A 22,131-nucleotide genomic window follows, 5' to 3' on the forward strand; every position below is an offset into this window, starting at 1 on the left:
AGACTGAGTTACTATAAGTTCCTTGAACACTGCTATCTTTTCTTTTCCAGAAAGTTTTTTCCTTCCTCCTCTTTTTGCTGAGAATCTGTTAGTCCATTTCTTAAATGTTCAGCTCAAATATCACCTCCTCTTAGAAGTGCTCTTCTCTCACTTTCACCATCCCAGTAGAACTAATTGTTTTATAGCCAGTATCTACACTTAAGACAATTTTATAGACAAGAGTATAACATCCTTTTGTACATACCTTTTGTCAATCACCAAGCCTTGCACCTTGTAGGAATGTAACAAATGTTTGCCCAAAGAATGAATGAATGCTTGAGTACATTACACAAACATTAATTACGTATTTCTAATATATAAAGCAGATTATTAGGATAAAGAGTTATACAAGAATAATTCAGAGAGCTTGCTCTCAGTAACTACAAATGGCAGACAGGGAAACAGATATAAGACAGTTAAATATAATTCATGTTGGAGGTGATAAGGACTATAATAGAAATCAAAAACAAATTTCAGTGGGGATCTAGAAGAGAAAGTAATTAACTCTGATGGAAGAGGACTAGGTTCTGGTGATAGAATCCTATTTCAACTACAGAGATAGGTAGAAGATGCTTCTAGGTAGAGCAACTGTCAAATATGGTGAGTTTGGAGATACAAGAGAATTAGCTACCATGTCTAGAATATAGTTGTGTGGAAGGAGGAGAGTTGGACAGGTGGGGTAAATCCAGAGTGAACAGACTTTCCTTTTCACGAAAGACATAAAGCCATCAGAGAGGCAATCAACTATCCACTTCAGAGAGAGGACCCTAAATGGATGTTGCAAAGATGGATGGGAAAGAAGAGATAATGCATTTATTCATTCATTTAATAGATATTTATGGAACATTGGCCATAGTCTAGACATCAGGCAGTCGGCAGTTGAAGATACATCCCTGCCCTTAAGGAGAGCTCACTGTCCAGTGGGGAAGACAGTGACGGGAACATGTAATTGTGATAAAAATGACAGGCATACTAGCAGACCCTGTTCCAGGTCATTTGCCCTAAACTTACCATCAATAAATGTTGTTTTGGAAAACATGCATTCTGAAACATGCAAAAATAGAAACAAAAAACAATGAGCTTAAACAGAAAAATAGTATTTTTAAATCATCCTTAGTTTTTATTTGTTAATAATGAAAACCTTTTTGTTCTCATTAAAAATTAAAGAAGGCTATTTTGGGGAGAGCAATGTGATTGATACACTTTGTAATTTGTGTAATTTAAAAGTTTAGTCCTAAATTCAGTTTACTTCAAGAGCTGAGAAACAGCTTTCAAAGACATCACATGGATCCAAATGGGCAAAGTACAATATTGACTCTTTAGAGACAACTTGCATTTTTCTATCTCATTTATCAAGTGTAGAAAGTTTTCTTTGCTCCCCAGTTTAAGGAACACTTTGTACTAATGATGGCACAAAGAAAGGAAACAATGCCTGCTTATACAAGAGAAGGAAAAAAGAAAGGTTTAAGAAAAGAGAGACTTGTGTGGACTTGATGCTGTTGGTAATGGGAGTTATTGAAGGGCTCCAAGCAGGACAGAAAGTGATCAACTTTACTGGCTAGAACAATGTGACCCTTGTGAAGGAGAGATGAAGGGTCAAGTTCTTAACCAGGAAGCTACTGCAGGAGTCTACTTAAGAGATGAGGAATGGACCACCAGCATGTGGATACTCATCACTGTATTCTACCATGGCTAGACTCCTTAGTCCCAATACCCATAGCTATTGCCTGGAGCCCTATTCTAAACTGTCACTAGCCCAAGTTCTCACAACCCTCTAATCACTGATCTGAAGGGCTGGCTATTATATCCTCTTACAGATCCATCCTGTACTGAATATATTGACTGGATCTTTAGAATAGACAGAATAGCTAAAATGTCAGAGTGTCTTGCTGCAAATCCTACAACTATGAAAATAGTCATTGTTGCCAAGCCTGTCAGTGTTGAGTTCTGTCCCTCACTTAAGTCTCCCATTTACTCCCTATCACATTACTCTTTACAATTTTGTTCACTTTCAGTTAGGCATTCAAAGCAGTTTATTAAATTGTTAACTACACATCTTCTCACCACTAGAAAGAAAGCTTCATGGTAGCAGTGACCTTGTATATCTTGCTCATTGCTGTACTCTCAAGGTCTAGAAGAGTGCTAGGCACAAAGCAGGAGCTCAAAAAAGGGTTGCTGTAGCAGATGCTATTGGTTCCTTACCCAAAGCTTTTCTTCACCAAATGTACCTGCTCCCAACTGTGGCAGCATTGACCTCTGAAAGCTTACAGCTAAACATTTCTCCAGAGAATTCTTCTGCACCTATAGGAGCTACCTCCCCAGAAAGTCATGGGAGGTTACAGGTGCTCTCAGGGGGCAGCCCTCAGCCAATAACTTACTAATGTGGGAACAATACAATGTTGCTCTCTTACTTCCATGTGGGATAACAGAGTAACATCCTTCACATTCCAGAGCTCCCAGTGAGGAGGCTGAGGCTCAACTCAGCTAGAACCACCTCTTTGCCCAATCCTACCCTTACTTCGTCACTTCCCATAGGCTTTGTCTAAAAGCTCTCCTAAAAATCACTTACACAGCCATTCTCATCTCCGCCTCTGCTTCAAGAGACCCTGACCTAAGGTATCTGTTGACTGTTTGAATGAATAACTACAGTTAAATGCAGAAACAATTTCTTAGACTTTTCAGCAATGCTCTTTATTCTTCCTGCACAAAACACTATAGATACATCTAACAGAAATTCCTTAACATAGTTGTGTCCTAAGCAATCCCACAAATATACTATGTATTTGCTAAATTTAAGCACCTGTCTTTTTGCTCATTTTGTCACTGTTGCCACCATCTGAATGGTGGCTACCATAATATCTGTGTTACACATAGGGAACAGCTCTTTAAAAAGCTCAACAAAAACACTCTCAAGCCGAATGCATAAGAAGTCAGCTGGGAGGGATGAGGCACTGGCACGAGATACTTCTCTCTGTGCTTACCTGAGGATACTACAAAGAACCTGCTGTGGGTGTGGGCTGAAAAGGCTCCAAGAGAGGGCAGCAGTATAAGTAGTAGGACATGATGGTAAGCACGCACAGATGATCCAAGATGGGAAAATTCTAATATTGTCCTTATTTTTATTATAAAAATAAAAAAAATTAATCCTTCCCCCAATGCAATGCCATTAATTTTATAATAAGAAGCAATATAAGATAATTATTTTCTTAGAAAAACTTTGTTTAGTTTTGGTTTTTTTGGCAGTACTGGGGTTTGAACTCAGGCTCTGTGCTAACTAGGAAAATGCTCTCCCACTTGAATCATGACCCTATCACTTTTTGAGTAGGGACAAGCCTCGGACAACAATCCTCCTACCATAGCCTCCCATGTAGCTGGAGTTACAGGCATGTATCACCATGCCCAGACCCCCCCCCCATTTTGTTTTATGAGTAAAACAAAAAACTTACAATAAACAAAAGAATCTATAATAGTGACTGACTTGGGTTACAGGAGATGACATTGGAGGTAGGTTATAGGGGATGTCATCTGTAATTACAGTGTTTCATGTTTGCAAAAGAAGACATAGAATCAAATTTGGAAAAATATGACAACTTGTTAAATCTTGGTGGAAATTTGGCTCTGTGTTATATATTTGTATTTGCATTTTTTTGGTTTTTAAACTTTTTCTCAAACTGAAAAGCATGCAACACTTGAACAGAATGCTGCTGTGCTTTAGTGGCAAGGGATAAAGCAAAACTAAGTGGTGCCCAAGCTTCCTAAGCTTGTGATTTAAGAAATAAAAGTGAAAAAGAATCCCACAGACTCTGCACTGCTTCCAGCCTTCTTTTCCAAATCGGTCTAGGGCATACCCTCTATAGGTGTCTGTCTGTAGCTTCGACTCATGTGAGAAGCCAGAACAGTGTAATTCCTCGGTGGGTGCACAGAGACAAGGGATGCCGCTGAAGCAGCAACAGCCTGCAAGGAATAGCATATAATGGCCACAGGAATTAACCTGGTTGTTTTCATGAGTCACAGGGGGATGGGACACTTGCTGATAACAAACCTCAGCCAAGCAAGGTGTGATGGAGAGCCAACGTCAGTTTAATAATCTGGAGAAGTGGTGAAGAAGACAGAAGATGAAATTTAATAAGGATATTACTACTGGCAAAAATGGGAAAATATGGAATACCTGTCCAAGGAAAAATAGTGCAGAAAAAGACTGTGGGATCAAACTGAGTAAGCATTAGGAACACAGCCTGAAGTATACCATACAATAGGACAGAATAGGGTAGGATAGGATAGGATAGCATAGGATAGGATAGGATAGGATAGGATAGGATAGGATAGGATAGGATAGGATAGGATAGGGTAGGGTAGGGTAGGGTAGGGTAGGGTAGGGTAGGATAGGATAGAATAGGGTAGGGTAGGGTAGGATAGGGTAGGGTAGGGTAGGATAGGATAGGATAGGATGAACAGAATATAAGACCAACAATCTTACCCCACGTGTTACACTATTGCAAAGTACTTACTATCCTCACTAAAATAGTAGTTGATTCAGCACAATGAAATCAACAAGCACCATAATGTAGTGGTTAGAGCACACAATTGAAACCAGAATACATGAAGTCAGCTGCGTGCCTTCGCCAGGCTGCTTAACCTCTCTCTGAGCCCAGTGGCCACATATGCAAAGTAGACATGGCAGTGGTACAGATCACATGGACCTGTAGCAAGCAGTAACAAGTTATAAGTCAAAACAGCTTAGACCAGTGTCTGGTACCCAGTTGCTGCTATGTAAGTATTTATTAAATAAGCTAAACATTGATCTACCATTTGATCCAGCAATACCACTCTTGGGAATATACCCAAAAAACTGTGACACAGGTTACTCCAAAGGCACCTGCACATCCATGTTTATTGCGGCACTATTCACAATAGCCAAGTTATGGAAACAGCCAAGATGCCCCACCACTGACGAATGGATTAAGAAAATGTGGTATCTATACACAATGGAATTTTATGCAGCCATGAAGAAGAACGAAATGTTATTATTCACTGGTAAATGGATGGAATTGGAGGACATCATTCTGAGTGAGGTTAGCCTGGCTCAAAAGACCAAAAATCGTATGTTCTCCCTCATATGTGGACATTAGATCAAGGGCAAACACAACAATGGGATTGGACTTTGAGTACATGATAAAAGCGAGAGCACACAAGGGAGGGGTGAGGATAGGTAAGACACCTAAAAAATTAGCTAGCATTTGTTGCCCTTAACGCAGAGAAACTAAAGCAGATACCTTAAAAGCAACTGAGGCTAATAGGAGAAGGGGACCAGGGACTAGAGAAAAGGTTAGATCAAAAAGAATTAACCTAGAAGGTAACACACACACACAGGAAATAAATGTGAGTCAACTCCCTGTATAGCTATCCTTATCTCAACTAGCAAAAACCCATGTTCCTTCCTATTATTGCTTATACTCTCTCTAAAACAAAATTAGAAATAAGGGCAAAATAGTTTCTGCTGGGTATTGAAGGGGTGAGGGGGAGAGGGAGGGGGCAGAGTGGGTGGTAAGGGAGGGGGTGGGGGCAGGGGGGAGAAATGACCCAAGCCTTGTATGCACATATGAATAATAAAATAATAAAAAAGTATTTATTAAATAAAAAAACCAAAAATAATACAGGAATTTAAATGGACTTGGAGATCAATCAAGAGTCAAAAATCATTACAGACCTAAAGAATCTTCCGGGAACAGTTTGAGACATTGGCATAATTCATTTGTAAAAAGGAGGCATTCTTAGTGGGAAAACTACTGCCTGACTGCTGGTAAAAATGCCTGTGAACAATTTTTCAAATCCATGCTGGGGAAGATGAGACAGAAGGGGCATCCGGATGTCTTCTGCAGCAGCTACCATCTGATGTGTCTCTGGCTCTTGATTGCTCTTATTAGTGCTAAGAATGCAGTGATGGCTCTGTCATAATTCTTCCATGGGACTTACAGCTTTGATTTTTTTCTACTTTCTACCAATACTTCTATCTGTTCTCTGGGACTTTGTGAATTTCAAAATTTATACTGCACATTCCTTTTTCCTCAGTCTGAGGAAAGTCCTGGGTATTGATCATGATGTGCTTTGCAAAACAGGTCATCATCCATTCAGGATAAAGTAGAATTTTGCACTTAATTTGCTATATATTTTACTTCATTTGGCTTCACAAAGGAAAAAAATATAAGCATATGACAGTGGAAAGCTAAATGGTTTAAAAATAACCAACTGCAATGCAGTATTTTAACTACCTCACTGGTCAGAGTACTTGTACAACACAGTCACGGGCCTAATGAATACACAGATAAGGGGATCTCATTCAACTCTGAAGCAGCCATTTGTGCCTCTAGGTAAGGACAACCTGGGCTTGAGCTAGAAGGTCCAGATGAAATCAGTACTTACCAAGCTATTTTGGCAAATACTATTGGCATCCACTGTGTATGGAGAACCACACTAGCCTTGTAATTGGTAGACTACACATAAGGCAGTTGCTCTTAACATCATTTCCCCCCTCTCTCCAAATAGTAGTCAAGGATTCTAAAATTGGCTATTTAAACCTATTTCAATATATTCTTTCTTTCTATTCTAATTACAAACAATTTTACCTGAATTTCTAAAATCACCCTCGAATGTTCACCATGATTCAAGTCCTATTTGAATCTGATCAACCCTCAGACTATGGTCACAATGATATTTCTTGCTTTAACTCCATCACATTGTAATTCAGGAGTCAATGTGGCCTTGGCAGTGCCACACCTTCTATGAAGCTCACACCTTCTCATCATTAACTCTTGCATCTGCATATACATATCCCAAGCTACACCAAGCTGTTTCTCAGTTTCTGGATTTTATATATGTTGTAAATGACCACAATAGAAAAACAGGTCACACTAAGGGGAGGGCATTATCGGGAAAAGGAGGGTAAAAGAAGGACATGAAGGTGAATATGGTTGATATATTTTCTATACAAGAATGAATACAAAATTGTAAAACGTGTTGAAATCATCATAAGAAGGGGACTAAGGTGGAAAGGAGTAATTACACTCATTCATCTTTTAAGTTACTTATATCATCCTCTTAAGACAACATCTTGATTTCAACTGAATACATAAATTGTCCAGGTTGTTCATTTTATGAAAGCTGATTATCAAAACATAAGATGAACAAACTTTTAAGTACCTGGGTTGTTTATATATATATATATACACACTTGTGTGTTTGGTGACCATTTTACTTATCAAGATTATGTTGTGAATGGCTCTTAAACTAATCTTGTTCAAATGACATAAACTAAATTGAGAGTGACTGATTATTTAGATGATAATATCACAAATCCATTAGAAGGATTCTAAAATAAACAAAGCAAAGACCTTAAGTAGGTCACCCACAGATCAGAGAAGTCCTAAACACTTTTTTTCAGGCTGCTATTTTTAGGTCTTTTAAACAGATGTTTCTCTTAAACCAATTTTATGAGCTTAAATTTTATGACATGGCATAAAAAGCCCTAACGCTGTATATAATAAGAAAAACTCCCCACATTGACACTAGTGGAAATGTCAGTCTAAATAGCAAAACTTCTTTTAAAAAAAAATTTTTTTAGAGGTACTGTGGTTTGAACTAGGTCCTTACACTTGCTAGGCAGGCTCTTGAGCCACTCTACCAGCCCTTTTTGTGTTGGATATTTTTGAGATAAGGTCTCATGAACTATTTGCCCGGGCTGGCTTCAATCCTCAATCCTCTGATCTCTGCTTCCTAAGTAGCTAGGACTACAGGTATGAGCCAGAGGCACCTGGCTGAAAATGCTAAATAGAGCATATTTTAAATGGAGACTTTGTCTTCCTTTCCCTTTCCCTTTCTTTCCCTTCCCTTCCTTTTGGATTGGGGATCAAACCAAGAGCCTAGAGTATGCTAGGCAAGCACTCTACAACTGAGTTGCAAATATTCCAGCCCTTAAATTGAGCCTTTTAACTTCCAACTTTACATAATAAATTACATATCCAATAGTGTTGAATGGACACCTAGGACCTCTGTTAAAATGAATAGTATTTGTAATCCTATTGTCAGTAAATAACAAAGCGATGGCTGTTATATTATTGAAATTGTTATTGCATTTTGAATTTAGAAGATTTTCCATAGAGAATATATCTGTACATTTATTTAGCCAATATTGGAATTACCACAGGATCTGAACTAGAAGCATATTAACTCTTCATTATTTACAGATCATTTATTACATCATAACAAAATGCTGTTATTAAAGACATTAAAGGCAGTCTTAATATTAAATATTAAATACTTAAATATTCAAGTATTTAAGGTACATTCTAAATGTTCCTTAAGTACTAGTCTTCTTGACTAATCAAAGATATTCAAACACCAAGCAAAAAGAGATACTATAAATGGCCCTGTCTGTTCCTCTTACTCAGGAGATGAACAACCTGAGATCCCAAAGGACATTCAAAAATAGCTTCAAATGCATATATCCTAAGTTAAAGGCTGTGCTCTGTGATGAACCCCATGCATGTCATCTGAGCCTGATTTCACCATTGTCTTAGCCCAGGTAGTGTTCTAAGTTAAAGGCTGAAAATAAATGATTTAGGCATTCATATCAGAAAATTAAAAACAAAAAAAACCCCAGCACATTAAGTCCAAAGGAAAAAAAAAGGCAAAATCAGAAATTACTGAAATGGAAAAGAGATGTTGTTTGTTTGAACAGACCAATAGTGTTAATAATCTGCTGGCAAAGCTGTTAGATAGCCAATACCAGAAATAAAAATGAGGACATATTACCTTGCATTCCTGACATAAAATGCATGTGGTTATGACATATTATTCATTTATATTTGGTGGGATTTAATTTGTTAATACTTGCTAAGGGTTTTTGCATCTATGTTCAAGGAAAACACTGACTTTTAATTTTCTTTTATTATGCAGGTCTGTTGTAAAATACTTGCAGCTTTAGCTTTGTCTGAAAATGTCTTTATTTTGTCTTTTATTTAAAACGTATTTGTCAGCGGTGCTGAGAATCAAACCTGGGGCCCTGTACATACTAGGCAAGTGCTCTACCACTGGGTATTTTTGCTGAATATACTATTGTATACCATTTTTTTCATGTAGTAGTTCAACAGCAATCTCTTCACTGAATATGTGGGGATTTTTTGCAATGTATTTGATTTCTAACATCAACAGATGATACATTCTTAAATGTTCTATCACACAGATTTCTTTCTTTCTTTGTTTTTAATTGCTGTGCTGGGGCTACATCATGGCATGTACAAAAGTTCTTACAATGTATCAAACGTCATACTTGAATTCATCCTCTCCCCCATTCTCCTTTATGCTCTCTCCCCCATTCCTAGAATAGTTCAACAGGTATCATTTTTCCACTTATACACATTGTACACAGTATTTGTACCATGTTCACCCTCACACACTCTTTTCCCATCTTCTCCCCACCTCCCACTGGTACCAACCCCCCAGACAGGACCTGTTCTGCCCTCCTGTTCTTCAGTTTTATAAAAGAAAAAAGAAATGACATTTTTGTTTGTTTAAGACAGCTACATAGTGTCCTTGGGACATTTCCATGTATACATGTGTTATAACACAAATTGTTTCATCGCCTCTATTTTTCTTTCTTAGCCCCGTTCAGATTTCAGCAGGTTTAAAAATTCAATTGAATTTGTGTTTTATATTTATTTCTCATGAGAAATCAGCAGTCATTTTTGTCATTGATCTCCTTTATGGACTGTGCCTTTTTTTCCTCTGATGATTTTGAGTATTTTCTCTTGATTTTCATCTATTTGATTAAGATGGGGTTATGTTGCTTACACTCTTCTGTTTATCCTGACTGAGATTCATTAAGCTTCCTAAATTGCTGACTTTTTTTTCCCATCAAATTTGGGACTTTACCCACTATATTTCTTCAGATATTGCTCTGTCCTACTTTGTCTCCTCTCTTTTGAGACTGTAGTTGCTGGTATGTAAAGTGCCCTTGAGAGTTGCCACTCTGTACCAAGAATTCCTAATCATTTCCTCATTTTGTTCATTCTCCCTTTAAATGCTTGGATGTTTTTTGGCAACTGTTTTAAAGCTCTTGCCTGCCAATTCCATCATTTTATATTTTTGAGTCTACTTCTATTGACAAATTTTCCTGCTTCTTTGTGTCTAACAACTTTCTGTTGAAGGCTGGCATGTTGTTGAGTGGATTTTTCAGACTTAGTAGTGTTCAGCTTCAATTCACATTTGAATCTCCTTCTTTTCAAGCCATTCCTACCTGCTCTCCCTCCTGCCCTCCAAATATCCATTCTTTTTCTTTTTGAAGTAATTTTGCATGAGAAAGAACTTTCAAAATAATGTAAATAATAAGCATCCTTGCTTCTTAAACTTTTTCAGGGTAGGTACAGAGTGCCTTTTATTAAAGGAATAGATTAATCCTATTTCAAAGTGTGAGCTTTATAGGATATCTTCTGAATACCAAAGTATTTAGTGAAGACTCCTGACCAAGTAGGAACTCTTCTGCTACAGTGTTCAGCTACAGATGCTAGAGACTACTCTTTCTCCAGTGTTTGTGAGTCTCGGCTGCTTTCATAGTTCTTTACTGTGGTAGGACTAGTTGGGTACCATTACTGTGTCACAGCCACAGGGATAGCTCCTAGGAGGAAATTCTGACCATCTTTGGCTCCCATTTGGTCCTTTCCTGCTGGTCCTGTGACCTACTAACTGCCCTCTATTCCTCTACAATTCTCTCTCAAGAACTCATAATTATTTCACAAACAAATCCAAATCAGAAATTAATTCTGGTAATTCAATCCAATACTCTTTCCACTGTACAGATTTTTTTTTAATCTCTTGGGATTAAACCAGAAACAATCTAAGCTGTTTTAAGTTGCTTAATACTTGGTATATTTCTTGACTTCTCCCCACCTTGTTTTTAGTTTGAGGGATCTGCTACTTGTATTTTATTTTTAAAAATTTGGAATACATTCACAAAGAAAGTTAAAAATGAACCATGTTGAGAAAATTTGTTTAAAATCTATTCCTGAACCAGCACTCTGAACCACACAAAACTAATCCACAAAGTACTTTACAGAAGGCAAAGAGACATATTTCGAGCCCCTTATCTCACACCTGAGACCCAGACAGTTGTCATTTCTCCCTGTGAGCTACTTCAGCTTCTTGTTGGGAGAATGGGCTGAGGCTCCACATGGTTTTCTTCTAACTTAAGTGCCTCAGTGCTGATGAGAACTGCTGCTAGAATGCAATGTTCATCACTCTCTGTCCATAAAGTATCTACAAATTCAAGTTTATAAAGTGTTAGTCACTTTAAAATAAATTTTGCATGGTTTTATTACACTTTAAGGAGAAGAGAGATAAGAGGGAAAGGAACAGGAATGAAACTGGCCTATAAAATGGGTCTTTAAGAAAGCATATTTAATTTGTTCTAGGAGAGTGATGAATAAGTTAATCTGATTTTAAGAGCTGATGACGCTTACCTGTGCAGCTGAATATATTCTCGGGGTCTGTTGAGCAGGTGAAGGAATCTATCAACAATCTTGTTTTTTCCTACGCCCTGTAATTACACAGACAGCTTTAAACAGAAAGAGGCTTTTGTTTAGAGGTGAGTTTCTGCCAAATCAGAAGAATGTTTTATCAAACCCTATTTTGTCAAAGTTGTACTGTTTTAATTTATTGCTAATGAAAACCGAGCAACCAAGCATATATGGCTCATCTCCTATGACATAAAGGCTTTTAAAAGAATTTGCTTCTGAACATATTGGCTCTAAGCTATTCTTATTTGAAAGCAAACCTGTAAGTTAGTCTCCTACATCTTGACTTTTTTTGTGTTCTATAATTTTACACTTAAGTATGGACATTACAGCAGGAATATTAACTACTTCAGTTTGAAGAAAGGCATTGAAAGTAATCAAGTGTGTTTAAAATCAATGATTTTACTCATCAGTTTTTCAGAAGTATGGCTTTTTTTACTCATAAATACAAAGATAAATAAAATACTATACTTTTCCTACTTTAATCAGGCACTCACTTTTAAGCCCTGGAAACCTAAAATTATAACCCCAGTATATTAATTAAACTCAACTCTGTGTGCTCTACTTAGAAATGCCCTCATTCCCTATCACTTGCTGGTGTTGGGAGTTGTTCTTTTAGAGTAGACAGACTATTAAAAATGGAATTGCTCCCACACTAGTTCTCTATTGGAAAGTTTTCACTTAGGGATGGAATACAAATAATGAAGGCAAATCTTTTAGCAATTAGGTTGTATGGGAAGAGTAGAAGTAGTTAAAAAGCTAAGCTCTATATCATAGGTGATAGCAATAATAACATTAATTTCTTATACTCTGCTAGGTTCTATATTATGCACTTTTATGTGTTATATCATTTAATCATCACATTGAGATAGTCCCATGAGATAGGAATTAGGATTGTTCCAACCTCACAAATCAAAAACCAAGGCTCAGAGAAGCTATGCGCATGTATAAGGTCACACAGCTAATCAGAGTAGACCCAGGACTCAAATCTGGGGGCATATAATTCTGCTGCTCACTTATGGATTATATTTCTTTCAGTATGAAACTGATTTAGGCAGTCTGGGCCCAAAGTTATCTCTCTCTGCCTTTAGGATCCATCCTAAAGAAATAATTAGGTAGATCAGGGCAATGTGTGGTACCTAACAGAAATGGGAGAAGCATAATAGGGAAGGAAGCACAATTGCTGGCATTTTTGCTACTATTCAAATATCTTATGAAGATAACTTTTCACACAAGCACCAAGGATAGAAATTCAAACCAACTGACTGGGCACGTATTGAGCACCCTGGAGGCAGGCCACAGCACAAATAATGCATTCAATAAATATGTGTCAAATGAGTGAATGAATACAGAAAGTCTGGAAAGAGTAGAAAAAGAGTGCAAATCCTGCTAAATTTAGACTTACGAAAGCAAATTTTGTGAATGACTCATTTTATCTCGCCTGCTAAAGATTCAAGGTTATCAGAGCTGAAAGTCAAACTGACAAATTCACTAAGGCAAGAATAAGGAGTAAGCTGAGCACTGGTGGCTCATGCCTGTAATCCTAATTACTTGGAAGGCTAAAATCAGGAGGATTGAGGTTTGAGGCCAGTCTGGGCAAACAGTTCACGACACCCCCATCTCCAAAATAACAAGAGCAAAATGCACTGGCAATGTGGCTCAAGTGGGAGAGTGCCTACTGTGCAAGCTTGAAGCCCTGAGTTCAAACCCCAGTCTCACCAAAAAAAAAAAATAATAATAAAATAATGAATCATTTTATCTTCTAGCAATCTTTTCAGTATCTAACTAGATTTCACCCAAAATAATTTCAAGTCTAGCACAGAAGTACAAATAAGGAAAATTTGCATGTCAAATTTTATTGCATGCTGCAATAAAAATACAATTTTAAATAGGTAAAATGAGATGATTAAAATATCTGTGTTAATTTTCTAGTTCTTTTAAATTCAGCAATCTTAGAGAAAAGCAGACATCGTAAATGCATTATAATGTCAGAAACTCTAAGGAGTTCCTGAAAGCAATGAGTCATGGAAAGCAACTAGCTGGAGTTCTCCCTTCCCACCTCTGAAATGACTGCATCAGCTTTTCAAATTCCTCTTGAGCACTGCATCATTTAGAAGCTTACAATTCCCATAGATACAGAATGAGACCCAGGGTGCCAGAGAAGGAGCTCCTGTGTGTTTCTCTAAAAGTTAGGTCTCCAGAACTCCAACCTCACCTGTCTTCTTGCTCCATGAACTCTCTGGGAAATCTAGCCTACTCCCAGGACCTCAGTCACCACATAATGCTCACACGTCTTCCCTAAGCTCCACTTGAGAGCCCTATCCCTGTCAAATGAATTTGTGTGTCGATGTTTACACCGAGCTCATTAGCTCCCACCCACATCTACTCATCCTCCTTTGTAGTCCCAACTTAATAGTATTGTTATGTATCCCACTGCACAATAAAAGGGGCTTAGAATAGTTTTGGCACTTTCCTCCATTTTTTTCTTCTAACCTTATTCAAAATGTCACTAGGGGCTGAGTGCGGTGACTCGCTCCTGTACATCTCAGCTACTTGGGGGGCTGAGATAAAGAGGATCAAGGGGTTTGGGTAAGCCTGGGCAAAAAGTTAGTGAAACCCATCTTAACCAATAGGCTGGGCGTGGTGATTCACACCTGTGATCCCAGCTATACAGGAGGCCCTAGATAGAGGATCATGGTCTGTGATGAACTGGGGCAGAATAACTATAGCTAAAAAGGACTGGGGGTGTGGCTCATGTGGTAGAGCACCTGCCTAGCAAGCACAAGGCCCTGAGTTCACACTACCATACCACATACATTCAAATACAAAAAGTCACAAGGATTTTTGCAGTCCCCATCTTTCCACCTACTGCTTTCCTCTCTTTCTAATCCATTAACTATGTAGTACGTAAAGTCATAGCACTGTCATAGCTGGCTCAGCATTGGAAACCTCATAAAAATTTAAGTAAGAAGATGGTGGCCTAAACCCAAGGGGTAGAGAGAAGTGGACAGATTGAAGAGATCTCTAGGAAATGGAACTAACAGGACTTGGTGATGGATTGGATGGAGGGTAAGGAGATGAAGAAATCACAGTTTCTGTCATGGATAGCAGGCCATGTCATTTACTGAGAAAGAAGTGGGAGGAGGAAGTCCAGTTTTAAAAGGCCGCTTAATTTTGGACATGTTTACTTTGAATTGCTCGCTTCCCACATCTGGTCCTTCCTCTCCATTCACTATCTCAGCGCGAGAACAGCTCGTTCTCCTCCCAGGCTCATGGAAAGGATCTGACTTGCTTTCCCACCTCTAATCTCACAACAGGCCAGTCCAAATTTGCTTAGTTACCTTCTAAGTCAGAGATCTCACCAGGTCATTTCCTGCTTCATTTTAAGAAGCTCTGATAGTTCCTTCAAGGAAATGCTCAAAGAAAAATCTACTAGGAAGGCATTTCTGTAAATATCCTGAGCAAAACAAAATAGTTTGGTCTTTCCAATCATAGTTTTTGCTTAGAACAGAAAATCCTCAGGATTACTTTAATTGAATAAATACATAAATAATGTCTTATTTTTCCACTAAGAAATTACACATCCTCATTTTTTTCACTGAGAAATTTAGAAAACAAAACATCACTCAATGTGCAACTGCTAAAAACCCATCTGCTAATGTTTTCCTGTGCATATTTATCTTCACTTATTATTCTGCCCTTTAATAAATTTGTACCCTTTAATAAAATTAACATGAAATAAGTTATTATATCATTATTAATGCTTACTGAGGATATTTAGTGAGTGAAAATTTTAAAAAGGAGATTCTGTGGAATGAGAGATCCTAAGAAATACCAATTTTCTTGTGAAAATAGCTCTTATTTTTATCATTACTTTCTTGCCTGGAGAGAGGGACAGTCATAGAGGCAGACATCAGATGATCCTTTAACTATGGGGTCTGGGAGAAGCAGGGAATATGCGAAGTCCCACAGACAGGAATCAAGCTGGGAGCAGGAAGTAAACGTGTTTCCCATTTCTGTGAGAGAGAAGCTCAGAGACCACAGCATTAAGAACTCTGAAGGATTCTGGGACTCATAAACTTTGCAGGTTTATTTTAGTCATCCTGTTTGCTCAGAGAGATCAGCAGTAAAATCCTTAACAGAAGAAGGGCTCTAGGCTTTTCTTCCTTGATAAGCAGAAAAAAACACAACTTAGGAAACTATCTGTATTCTATCAGGAGGGAGAAAGAAAAAGGAAAAGAGTAGGAGAAAAGGGCTAAAGAAGAATGGGAATCAGAAAAGAAAAATTAGACTAGGAATGGGATTTGGGCTAAAGGAGACTACTGGGATGTAACAGCTGAAGACTCAGTGACAGGCTTTGAAGGAGCCGGTGACAGCAGGTAAACCACAAGCGTGCTATGCCAGAGTTCTGCAAGTCTCACTCACACAGGTTCCTGTAGCCAACTGTCTCCCTAACAATTACCCTCACAGTTCTGCATCTTTGCTCGTGTCACTTCTTCTGACTAGAATAGCCTGTCTATCCCCATCTTCCTGTGATCTTCTACATATACCTCTTAGATTTCCAATGAGATGTCCTCACTTCTCTGCAGCTTTGCCTGACTGTCCAAAATTTTCTCTCCTTCAACCCCCAGTTGCAGAGAGGTGTCTTCCTTAGGTTTCTAAACCACTGCCTCTCCCCACAGCATACTCTAAGAGTGTGTCAGCAAGGAAATGTACTTTGAGGACAGGATTCTCCCAGGTAGTTCCATCACTGGTGACTCACGTATAACCTGAAGATGGGAACTATTAAAATTTGAGGAAAAGACAGAAGAAAAGGAAAAGGAAGCCATGATATGTGCTTTTGCTAAAGGGGTAGAAACCTCTTCCAGAAACCTTTTGCTTCCTTTGTGCAAAGAAAGAGGCACATCGGCAGCAAGCATAAATGCTCCTGCAGGACGTAATGAAGACACTCACAACAGCCATGTGACTGGGAGGTAATAATGTGCTTGTTTTGCAGAGAGGCAAATTTAAGTTCTAAGAAGAAGGGATGTTGAACACATATCCATTCTGACTCCACAGCTTGGGCTCTTTTTATATTTCATCATGCAAAACAGAGTTAGGAGGTAGCTTCCCTGAACTGATTTGCATCAGAGTTTGTATCTTGGATGTCATGGAGTCAAAGATCAGTCAGTACAAAGATGTAAAAATCCACTGAACCAAGTGTCTGGGAATGTCCTGCACAAATAAAAGGTTCAAGAATATAAGGAGAGTGAGGGGGTCAATCCAGATTTTTTTCTTCTGAAATAACTTTTTTAACAGGCTCTCGATAGTGTTTGCCCCTGGCAACACTCAACTTTCCTTCATGCTCTCTGAAACATTGTTACTTTGGGCATTCCTTCAGGTCTGAATTCTCAAATAATTTTCACAAAGTTATTTATATAATAATTAGAGTGTTCTTTGTACAGTGCCTTAGTTCCTTTTTAGAAAAGTTACTATATGAGTGTCATTAACACATACCAACTATAGTAAACAATAATAAAATAAATAGCAATAAATCAAGAAAAAATAAGTCCTAGCTTTTTTTAACTTTAAAATTTCCATCAAATGTTGAATTTTGTAATCCTTTGTTTCAAATGTCTAAAAGTACATTATACTAGGAGTTAGGAGAGTTTGACGATAACCTTTGCTCAGTCCTCAGATGGAGGCTTCTACCATCATTTGAGCCTAGATTTGCTCATTTAAATAGGGAGGTCCTAGACAAATTCATCTCTAAATACTATCTTACAATAATATTCCTTAATCTAATAACCAAATAAGAGACTGCTGCTATATAATCATTGGCAATTTCTTATTTTCTAAGTTCTTGTGATGAATATACATTACGTACATAAGCAGGAAAAAGTAATTGAAACTGAATAGCAATAATTCTAAACATTTGCAAAGATGAGTTCTTGTATCAAAGCCAAGTACCCAGAAGTCAGCTGAGAAGACATACATTTTAAATGCATGGCTCCAAAACAACTTATTTATAAAGCTTCCTGTCAACGTTATAACCTCCTTGTCACACAGGAATAATACAATCTATAACCCTGCAATTTCCCTTTGAAATACTGTGCTGCTATAAATGGCAAAGATATACTTTTGGGTAATGTGGTCAGCATTAAGTACCATCAAAGCAGCCATGACAAATACTGCAAGAGAAATCAATGTGTCTGCAAGAACAAAATGCAAATTCAAAACAAGCTTAAAAAAAATAGAACCACTAAGAAACACCAAATAGACAAATTAAATTGGCAGAAAGAATATGACAGAAAGGCAAAAACTTCCAGACTGCAATTCAGGCAACTTCACTAACCAAGAGGTTTGAGAAAGGACAAAGATAGATGGATGGAGAGATGGATAGACAGATAGATAGATATGTGCATATATATATATATATATGTATACATAGATGGGCATCACTGTATTTGAAGAAAGTAAGCATTTCACAGCCACAGGGACTAGACTGTGAAGTGATTAGAAGCACAGCACACTTAGTTATTCAATTCCCTGCTGCCACTACCAGCTGGGAACACAGGCAAGAAAGTTTCTGGACAAATTGTTCAGTCCCTCTCAGATATTAGACAATTAGGCTGGCATGGCAACATGGTATATTTCTGATGGTACACAGTAGCAACCTGCCTGCACTCAGTTCAAATTAATTAGCAAAATTCACACATTTCATAAAATATACACAGCATCTCAATATTAAATAATTCAACAACCATTTACTAAGCCTCTACCCATAGAAAAACTAAGTCCCATCTCCTAAGGTTATAATTAACAAGGAAGGAGATACAAAGAAGAATACAGTAACAACGTTCAGATAATTATCTTAAGTCAATACTAAGGAATTATTTGCCAACTTTCATAATGCTCAAAAGATTTCAAAAATTAAATGCTACGAAAATTAAAAAAGAAACCAGTTATTTCTTGCCTAGAAAAAAGGATATAGTTTAATTTCACTGCTTAAATTAATAAAAAAATTAAATTGGCTTAATGAAGTTTACTTTAAAAAGAGTTTCTGCTGGGTATTGAGGGGGTGGGGGGGAGAGGGAGGGGGCAGAGTGGATGGTAAGGGAGGGGGTGGGGGCAGGGGGGAGAAATGACCCAAGCCTTGTATGCACATACGAATAATAAAATAATAAAAAAATAATAAAAATAGTTCCTCAATGGAAATTCATCAGTATTAGTACAATTCTGAATAAAATGTTCACACTTATGAAAGTGGACCAAAACCTCTCAGCATAAAGATAATAGGGAAGAATATTCTTTCTCTTAGTTAGGGTGTGGAGATGAAATGTCCCCCACAGGTTTATGTGTTGAAGGGCAGGAAAATAAGGTAAAGGGATGTGTGTAAGATTTGTCTCACTGCTGACAGATCAGGCATTGCCATGGAATTGAAGAAAGTATCTAAGGAATCTCATGAAAACATCTTAGGTAGGGGTAGTGAAGGATCCGATATGAAAGCCAGCCAGGGCTTCTTCTTATATGACAATGAAGATGTAATGAATTAGGATTTTGGCAAGGGCAAAAAATACAGATTGTGGAACACAAGGAGAACTTAAATATAAAAATTTTAGCAGACAGTTATTATTTGGTAAAATTATACAAAAATCTGGCTTAACATGAAAAAAAGTTGACAAACACTAGCAAGTGATTTTACTGGACTATATTCATGTAGAAGTTGTTGTAAATAATTAATTGTGCTTCATTAAATATGCTAAATTTTGATGACTTGCTTTGAAATTTTGTCTAATACCAGAAACTAAATGACATTACTCTGTGTAGCTAACTAAATTTTCATTTCCAAAAGCAAAACACAATTTTTAAAAAATAATTCTTATGCAAGCATACCTGAGCATTTTATATTACAAATTATTTTTCCCTTCAAATAGCTAATAAAATGCAAGTGTCTCTCAAAACTCAGGCATTCTTACCTGACAACAGAAGTTTGTTCTTAGGAACTTTTTAGCCAAAAAGAAATGCTATGTCTATAGGCTGATTCTATAACTCCAAATTTTCATCATAAATATGCATCAAAGGGAATGTGGTTGTGAAAATCAAAAGAAAAGCAAGTGTGAGAAGATGGGGAAGGTGGGAAATTCATTCCTGAGCTAGAACTTGAACCAAAAAAAGCATCACTAGATAGAAAATAAATAGCTATCTCACTTTTTGTTAAATGGAAAGTCATGCTATGATAATAATAATAAAAAATAAAACCAGCATACAACTACTAATTGCATGAAAGGGGTTCGTAATGCTATAATTACAGTGGGTAGAAAATAGTGCAGGCAACAGACGTCATACTAGTCTTTCTATAATATGCCGCATTATATCCTAAGTGACCATCTAACGTATAATTTCAGGGTACCCTATCCCACTTGACAGAAAGGCAGCAATTCTGATTCACTTCCTGGAAAGACTATGTGCTGTGCCACAAAAATTCCACACAGCAAACAGAAAGAATGTTTTAAAATCTATTTATTTTACTAAAATAAGATGCAAGATACTTTATTTTGTTATGACCAGTGTTGTTTATGGGACTGTTTTTAACTTTCAAACAGATGTGAAGTCTTGTCTAATAGTATAGATTGTTAGAAAAGAATATTATCTTTAAGGAAAAGGTATATTTGGGCTTAATAAAGATAATAAACTGTGAGATACCCCAAAATCAACCTACTTTCTGTAGTTTTCCCATTTGTAATAACTGCCACTGGTTAATCCAGAAATTTTCTGAAACATACTGTTACAATTCAACTATTGAAAACTTTCTTTTATGGAATTCAGCTTGTTTCTAGTTTGCAAGCAGAGGCTGTGTAGACAGTATCTGCCTATAGCAGTTTGTATTAAAAGCATTCATTACATTTTATTGTCTAACTATGCCAACTCACCGTGGGCTTCTCTGTTGATATTTAATCGCTAAAGCTTCACTTCTGATCTACTTTTTCCCCTGAGTAGTCATCACTTAATGTTTTAGAAAGAGAAAGGTAGAAAACTGATCAACTGCTACAAATGGTTCACTTTGTTTCTAAACAAACCCTGAGATTAAAATAGGCATCTTCCTGATGGCTGTCATTGCATTTGATTGAAAATACCAGGGATACTATCCGTTAAGAGCCAAGAGTCAACAGTCCTCAGTCTACCTCCTGCACCTTCAATTGCTTGTCTTTTCAATGTCATATTTCACATGATGGAAATAAAATGAAGGTGAGAAGGTGCATAAAATATTGCAAGGTATGAAATACCATTGACCAGTGAAACCAGGCACTTTTCAGAGCTATTGAAGAAGAACCTGAGTTACTCTGACTGTGCAAAAGCATACATGTTCCTGAAAAAAGAGCTCCTCTGGATGATCAGGACTCCAAAGAGAACACAACAAAAGAGAACTCCCATCTCCACACCAGTCATTAGGGAGGCACAGCTCGACGGGGCACCTGCTCTGCTTTTGCCAAGAAGAAATACAGGTGGCTCTGTGCTCCCTCAAATCTTCTTCATCTAAGCAGAAAGAGTCAAATCATAGAATATTGCTCAGTTCTAAGAACAGACATTAGCTATGAAAAACAAGTTTGAAAGTTGGCTAAAGGATTCAAAAAATTCTGTTTAGATTTTAACTAGCCATGTTGGTCCAATTTCCTCTCCCTGACTTGGTAAATGTAAGCCTGGGTACAGTTAAATAGCTCATTTAATTAGCCAAATGCTAGTCAGCACGTAATTAACAGAAAAATTAAAAAGAACTAGTATTTCATTATTCAGTCCTAGTGATAATGCTGCCGGTCTCTGATCCTGTCAGTATGGAGTTACAGCCAGAGAAGAGGGCCACTTAACTATTTATTCTCCTTAGAGGGAAGTCTCTAGATTCTGACCCACGTATAGCCTTCACTCTGTGGTGGAAAACTTACAGAAGAAGAAATTCAGGCAATTATTTTCAGAATCTCCTGAAAAGAACCCAATTAAGTCTCAATTTTAAATTCATATTATGTCTAAACCATTTTACTGGTAACTCACTAGGAATTTATTTTAAGATAGTACTTTAAAATCTAGTTATTCATTCAGCAAATATTTGTATGTAAGCCATCAGAGAGGATGCCAAAATAACCAAAACCCTTCTCAAGGGGCTGAGAGAGGGCAGGTAAATGCGTAAATCTAACTGAAGGCCAACAAAAATCTATAAATGATGTCCTACACCACTTCAGAGAATGGGGCCAAACCTTCAGACTGACTGAAGTGTTCAGGAGAGTTTATTAAAGAGGTATATTATAGAATACTATAGTGAGAGAGAGAGAGAGAGAAAAGGCCCTTATAGGAGGTTAATAATTTACAACTTACTCCATATCACATGATAGTTAAAAAGCTTAGACACTGTAAATAGGTCTCTGGATTCCCAGCTTACTTCATTTCCAAGAGACCACACTGCCACTGAACAGGTGAAGATGGGGAAAAGAAGACAACATACTGGTGAAGATCAGAGGCTGAAATATAACACTGATAGAGAGGTGCTGGGAAACAG

The 22,131-nt window shown here is 37.4% G+C and overlaps 1 protein-coding gene and 1 non-coding gene across 3 annotated transcripts in view; one reads left to right on the forward strand and one right to left on the reverse strand.

Moving 5' to 3' along the window:
- Vwa8 (von Willebrand factor A domain containing 8) overlaps nucleotides 1-22,131 on the reverse strand; it is a 358,183-nt gene that overhangs the window by 163,066 nt on the left and 172,986 nt on the right. For both annotated transcript variants that reach the window (XM_074043312.1, XM_074043313.1), the window contains exon 21: nucleotides 11,550-11,626. In XM_074043312.1, the coding sequence (XP_073899413.1) occupies nucleotides 11,550-11,626 (77 nt within the window). The remainder of the gene's footprint in view (nucleotides 1-11,549; nucleotides 11,627-22,131) is intronic.
- On the forward strand, nucleotides 8,558-8,681 carry LOC141413265 (small nucleolar RNA SNORD10). Its single transcript, XR_012438057.1, has one exon. It is a non-coding gene; the product is annotated as a small nucleolar RNA SNORD10 (small nucleolar RNA).

Source organism: Castor canadensis, chromosome 10 (genome assembly GCF_047511655.1).
Source record: "Castor canadensis chromosome 10, mCasCan1.hap1v2, whole genome shotgun sequence".
In the NCBI taxonomy this organism is placed as follows: domain Eukaryota; kingdom Metazoa; phylum Chordata; class Mammalia; order Rodentia; family Castoridae; genus Castor; species Castor canadensis.